This window comes from Haplochromis burtoni, unplaced genomic scaffold, assembly GCF_018398535.1.
Source record: "Haplochromis burtoni strain Fernald_Lab_line unplaced genomic scaffold, NCSU_Asbu1 Contig_4, whole genome shotgun sequence".
NCBI classification, from domain to species: domain Eukaryota; kingdom Metazoa; phylum Chordata; class Actinopteri; order Cichliformes; family Cichlidae; genus Haplochromis; species Haplochromis burtoni.
Window position 1 is genome coordinate 4,062,685 of NW_024582365.1, and position 6,479 is coordinate 4,069,163.

Below are 6,479 nucleotides of genomic sequence, written 5' to 3' on the forward strand. Positions count from 1 at the left end.
TCCCTGTCCTCATGTCTTATATTGAAAGTAGTAAAGTAAATAGTAAAGATTGAGTTACTGCAAATAAATGTACTTATTTTAATAATTATATGATAATTAATTGAATGTAGTTTAATATTTATGCTGGTTGGTTTTATTCTCTGTCTCCTACAATATTTAGTGGGCATGCACTTGAGTCTTTTTTCTTTCAAAAAATATGACTCCTGTAACCGTACGAGCCACTGATTTTCAAGTTTAGATTTGTTTGCAAGTCCATGAGCCAGCCTTTAGACAACGGTGCATGTTCTTGAGTCACCTAAGGGTTTACATGATTTCTAAAAATCATTTAAAAACTCAGATATTTGTGACGTGTTGTGAATGCACACAAATGTTTAAACATGAGCAGAATCTGACTAAAGAACACATTTAAATCTAAACTTTTAGAGTTTAAATAAGTCAAAGCAATGATGTTAACATGTAGATAGTAACTTCCACAAACAAGCAGCTTTATACCAGAACTGTCAACTCATTACAATCTGATGATGTCTGAAAGTAGCAAAAACAAATGAGGACAGGAGACAGATAAATCATGTCTATACTATATGTGTGCTAGTGCAGCAAGAGGACTATTCAATGAGATATGAAACACATTATATGATATTTCTCTCTCTCTCTGTATTGATTACACATGATAAAACCAGATATTTTTGTAGTTAATGCTGAAAAAGTGGTTACAGAAACAACAGATATTTCTATTATTTTACTGTTTACAGATAACTAATTTAATATATTACTTACTTAACTTAGATGCAGGCCATGGTATTTACAGAAGTCTGTAAAGCTGATTAAAAAAATGGTAAAACCCCACAACATTTAATCCATTTTCGTTGAAATGTGCATGTTTAAACAGACACACGATTATGTAGAAAAACCGATGTTGAGATGATTCTGTGCTTGTGAAATATTTGTAATCTCAAAGTTTTTCCGGGTAATAGGGTGTTGTCACAATGGAAAATCGGCAAATGGTCCATGCTGCACATGTGGGATGGTTCTTAATATGGTCAAGACCTACTGTTGCAAAGAACTGTTTATTCATCACCATGGTAACTGAAAACCCTGCAGTTTATTTGGAAGCAAAGCCCCCGAGTAAGTCCATTCAGCAGCTCCTCTTTGAACAATGCATATAGGCAGTGAGTAATCATTACATTGAACTTTGGAGGCATTGGCAGATTTTCTAAACGGTATTAAAAATAGAGTTTGAAGATTATTATTGTTAATCTGACCATCTGGTCACTTTATTAGGAACCATTGTGCAATCTACTGCAAAGCAGTGCAGCATCTTCTTCAAAAATTTGACGGTTCCTGTGACAGGTTTCATGTTAAAAAACAGGAGGTGCTTGATAGAAGCGCAATTTACGAAGAGCTGTTTCACTGGTTTGAATTAGATTTGACAGTTACAGTCCCCAATATCGGTGTATATTACACAAATACATTGTATAGTGGTTATTGCTTATAGTAGTCTCTTGCTTAATATGAGAAAACAATGTGAAAAAAAGAATTATTCTTGTTCAATTTTGCAAGAAGAAAAAGAAGATGGTGGGAAAAAAAAAGTATAGACGAGGCACTTCTGTTTTTGTGTGTTTTTTCCCCCCTAATCTATATGTCGGTTCTCAGGGACCTTAGGCCAAGGTAAGAAGTGATGTCAGTGAGGGTGATAAAACTGTGGTCTTTTCTTCAGTTGTGTCACTTTGTTTTCCTTCCTGCTGGTTTGTAAAAGCCCCGAGAAACAGATTCCTTTACACTGTTGTCACAACAAGAAGTGTGGCAATTGCTCACTGAGGTTCACATTTATAAATGTTTGAAAAAATCTGAAAATTCTGATCACTCATTGGTCATATTTGGAAATTCTTAATCAGATTACTGTCTGTGTGGCAGCTGACGTTTTGAAATCAGAATCAGTAATCAGTTTGGTTAAATACAGTTCCAAAGCAAATGGGTTCGAGATGTTTAAAATCAGCTCAGCCTGATATGTCACTGTCTAAAAATCCATCCATTCATTATCTTCCACTTATTCAATTCAGGGTGGACGCAGGTGATCACAGCAGTCTAAAAAACATTTTATGGACAAAAGGAAATATCTGTTTCTCAGAAAACCTTCTATGAGTGTGTCATGACTCACATTAAAATAAGGTAAGCTTTAATTTTCTGAAATTACCAACTTTTTAGTTTCATTTTGTTTTCTGGTATGATGCAAACTTAAAGAAGAAGAAAAAAGAGGAAACCGAGAGGCCTTCGAGGCCAGCTGTGTGTTGTTGCACATTTACCTCAAAAACCCACTGCACTGATGACATCCATTTGTCCTGTTTCTCACCCCTTACCAGATGAACAACAGAAATGTCTTCTTACATTTAAATACATTTGAGCTTTAACAAACTTGGATGTTCAATACTTTGATTTTGTGCTGTTATTTTTATGATTATTTGATATTTCTACATTTCTTTCCTTCTTTTTCGTTAATTAAATGTATTTTTGATCTGATCTGCTTTGTAGCTTTAGTTGCCCATCTAGATTACGCTGTCATACTGTATCCACTTTAAAAGATACCTGCTTTCTTTTAATTAGACTTGACACTCAAATCAGCCAAAAACTATTTGAAAAAGTCATCGCAATCAACGTCTTTTTCCAGGAATGATGACGGCTATTTGTGAAATAATAGCGTCATGACAAGAAATAAATATTCCCCACCTCCGCATTATCTTGCTAAATTTTCCTTCCTAAAATAATTTCTTCATGAAATAACTCACAGCAACATTTTTGTGATTAGCTTTGAGGAACCAGAAGGTTTTTTTGGCAACAACAGTGAGTTAACAGCTGTTAGCTGAAAACTTTTCTGCATATGGTGTGAAGCTTTTTCTTAAAGAATTTGAGGAAAGTGGGCAAAAAGAAGTGCCTCAAGCAGCAGAAATAGGAAAAAAAATCAGCAAAAACCTGACCTGAGAGATCCGTCCTTCACTTCATCTGTCTACTGTTGACTGAAGCCTCATCAGAAGGAGGCACAAGGATAGAAGGATGGCTGTCAAGAAGGGAGGGAGGAAACGTGGAGTCTATGGATCCAAATTAGAAATTTTTAATTTTAATGAGGACATGAGGTGCAACTGTGAGTGTCTACAGCAATCTGTAAAACACAGAGGAGGGGCTGTGGTTTTAGTTTTCAACATGACAATGATCCCAAACACACTGCCAGTGCAGTAAAAGCATACCTGGATAAGACAAAAACACATAACAAGGAACAGGATCAGTCATGGATTGGCCTTCCCAAGACGCAAACATCAACATTATGGAAGCAGTGTGGGATCATCATGACAAAAAATGGAATAAAAGTCAGTCAACAACCGAAGAAGATAGCAGAAATTGACTTTCAAGCTTTCAAGAATTGAGGAAATTGTTAGCAAAGTTTAAAGAAATGAGGTGCACTTCAAAACTCACACAGTTAGACTTGGTGTCTTTAATCAAATTTTTACTTCAACATGAAAACTTTTTGGACTTTTGGCGATGTGAAGCAGGGACTTGAAAAAAAAAACATTAAATGTATAGTTTCAGTTGTGGGTTTTTCTGTATTGCGTCAACATTTGAATGATTACAAAGAACAAACTGAAACCAAAAGCTGGAAAATAAACCTAAACTCATGTTTAGCCATTTAAGCTCCACCTGTGTCCACTTTGCAGTATGTGACTGGCCTGTATTTGTTGCTGTTGCTTCTTTCACACACTAAACTCAGTACTAGAAGTTGAGCAGCAGGCCATGGCCTCTCCTTTCCTCTGAGATTATGTGTGCGGATTGGTTAGCGCAAGATCAATACAGGTGCTGTTCTGTGCAGGTCTGTTTTTGAGATTATAGACAATTTGTTATTGTTTTCAGAGAGATGTGATAGTGAGGTATATTGTGCTACAGCCAATTCTCTGCCAGTTCATCTCCTGTCCAGTGTTACTCTGCCCTCCAAACAAAACACAGACCCCCTGCCTGGAAACTTCCTGGCTGATAATGAGGTGATAAAGGTTGTGGACCTACAAACAGGGTGAATTCCCTGTTTTCATGTTGCCACCACACACGCAAAACCAACAGATACAGGCATGCACACACCTTGTTGATCTTAGCATTGGTTTGACAGTCCTTGGACCTGGTCGTTCTATCATTGTGTGTGAACAGACTTGTTTTTCCTCTGCTGAACGGGAGTGCATATTTTAACTTGTAACAGAACAATGCTGGACCTGAAGGGTTCATTGTTTCTGCCAGGAGGGCCTGGTGGAGGCGGATAAGCCAAAATAACAGTTTGGGAACATTTTGGACTTAAGACAGATGAAATGAAGAAAGAGCATGGATAATGAGCTGGAAAGAATGAAGAAAGCAAAAGCAGGAAAAGTAATTGGAGATCAGAACGCAAAAAAGTGAGTCAGAAAACACTCAGTTTAGCTCTAAGCATGTTCAACTTTGCACTAGTTAACAGTTTTGGAAAGCAGCCATAAGAATTCAAATGTTTTATGTCTGTCAGCAAAAATATGTTATGCAATATATTATACATATTTTTAGTATCATGAAAAAAGCACCACTCTAACTAGTAAATTCATAGTTTATTCAAATGTAAAGCACAAAAATACAAACTTTTCCAATGATATAAAACAGCCAAACAGTATATATCCATCTGAGTCAGAAATATTTACACACGATTACATTCAAAAGGTTTTCTCTGTAGTTATTGCAGCCATATGCTGAAGTGGTAATTCTCAGAGTTTTCAGTTCTAATTTCTTTAGATCAGTAATTGTTCACAGATTGCAGCCACGGGAAAAATAGCTTAATACAATTTATATATAACTTAACGAGGGCTTTTCTACTTCTTAAACGCTGCTTCGTGCTGCTGGTTGCGTTTGTCCAGTGGTCTCAGACGCCCTGCTGTGTGTCACAGCCCAGCACCTCCAGACGCAGAGCGATGTCTTTGATCCAACCCCGTGGGTGGATTCGGATGTAGCGGGCAAACAGCGGAGGCTCAAAAACATTGATGGCTTCTTCGTCAGGGTCGTCGTTTCCTTTGAAGATCTTTGGATGAACAGAGGAAGAAAGAAGAGAAGCGGTAAATAAACAGTTTGACAGATTCATGCAGAATCGGACACATATCTGCACCTGGTTGTGCATGCCGGCACCCAGAGCATTTTATGCCACTAAAACATCAAAATGCTTTAAATGCCAACACATTTTGGTAACCTCCCTGAAGAAATAAATTAAAGAAGCAGTAAGCATGTTAGTCATTGTAGTTTTATGGACTGTTTTATGTAGGTGAAGTCATAGAGGAAGCTGGAGCCCATCCCAGACTGACAGAGGCCTCATTTTACTGCAAAACTAAACACTAAGCCTACCTTTTCTCTCCGGGCTCTCTCGTCTAACACGCTGCTCCAGGAGTGCCCATCAAGACTGCTGGTGACTGAGAACTCCGTCACCATCATTTGGGTCATCAGTGATCGTGCTCCTTGGGTGATGACTCCTGTGATGCGTCTGACTTTCTCCAAGTCAACCTGCAGCCACTCGTGGGGGTTGTTGTTCTGAGGTAAGAGAGATACATGAGAAAACATGGTTAGATATAAAAGAGAGAGAAAAAATGCTTAAGTGGAAGTACATTGTGAAATTTAGGAAATTATTATAAATGTCTATGTTCGGAAGAAAAAGGTGGATACATTTAGGAAATACATAAATCTTGAGTCACCCATCATTTTAATGTATTTTGCTTGGAAGATGGGGGAGCTGCTAATTAATTAATTAATTAATTAATTAGCAGCGTCCCCTGGCCTACAAAACACTCTGAAAGTCAGTTAACCTGGCCTGTTTACTTGTTCTGCTTCTTGTTTTGTTTTGAAAGACTCACGTGTCTTGTTATTTCAGTTTGTCTTCTTTGGGTGAGACACCAGTCTCTGCATTTAATGAGTCAACAGATTGTTGGCAACTGTGCAACTAAATCTGATCTGCCACTTTGTTGTTGAGCTGAAGTGGTTTCAAAACACTTCCACTTTGCAATAGCACGGATGATGGTGTAATATGCAGAAAAAGAGATTTCACCAAATGACTTAATGTTGGTGCATTGTTACAGCACCACACCTCTTCAATTCTGTAGCAATGGGACTGAAAACACCTGAATTCAAAGATAAAGAGGTGCAACCCAATGCTTCTGTCCATACTGTGTACATTCTGTGTACGGCTGCCTGAATATTCAGTAAAGACTTTGACCTTTTGAATTTACGTTGAGTTCTTACACAGACTGTGGATTGATCCACTGACCTTCTAGTTACTGGACAAACAGCTTGAACTCTTGGGCTGCAGAAACTCAATATTGTGGTGTGTAATTTAATTGACAGATACCCAACAGGAAAAAAAGCATGTTGACAGGATCAATACGTCCAGGCAACATATAATATATAGAAGCCCGGATTGAAACCAGGGCTTAAAAAATGTAACT

The 6,479-nt window shown here is 37.7% G+C and overlaps 1 protein-coding gene across 2 annotated transcripts in view; it reads right to left on the reverse strand.

Annotated features, from left to right (window-relative positions):
• Positions 1–4,576: 4,576 nt before the first annotated feature.
• The window catches only part of f8 (coagulation factor VIII, procoagulant component), a 15,196-nt gene continuing 13,293 nt past the window's right edge, over positions 4,577–6,479 (reverse strand). For both annotated transcript variants that reach the window (XM_005913386.3, XM_005913385.3), the window contains exons 26-27: positions 5,389–5,571; positions 4,577–5,071 (exon numbers count right to left, since the gene is read on the reverse strand). In XM_005913386.3, the coding sequence (XP_005913448.1) occupies positions 4,916–5,071; positions 5,389–5,571 (339 nt within the window). In that variant the 3' untranslated portion in view covers positions 4,577–4,915. The remainder of the gene's footprint in view (positions 5,072–5,388; positions 5,572–6,479) is intronic.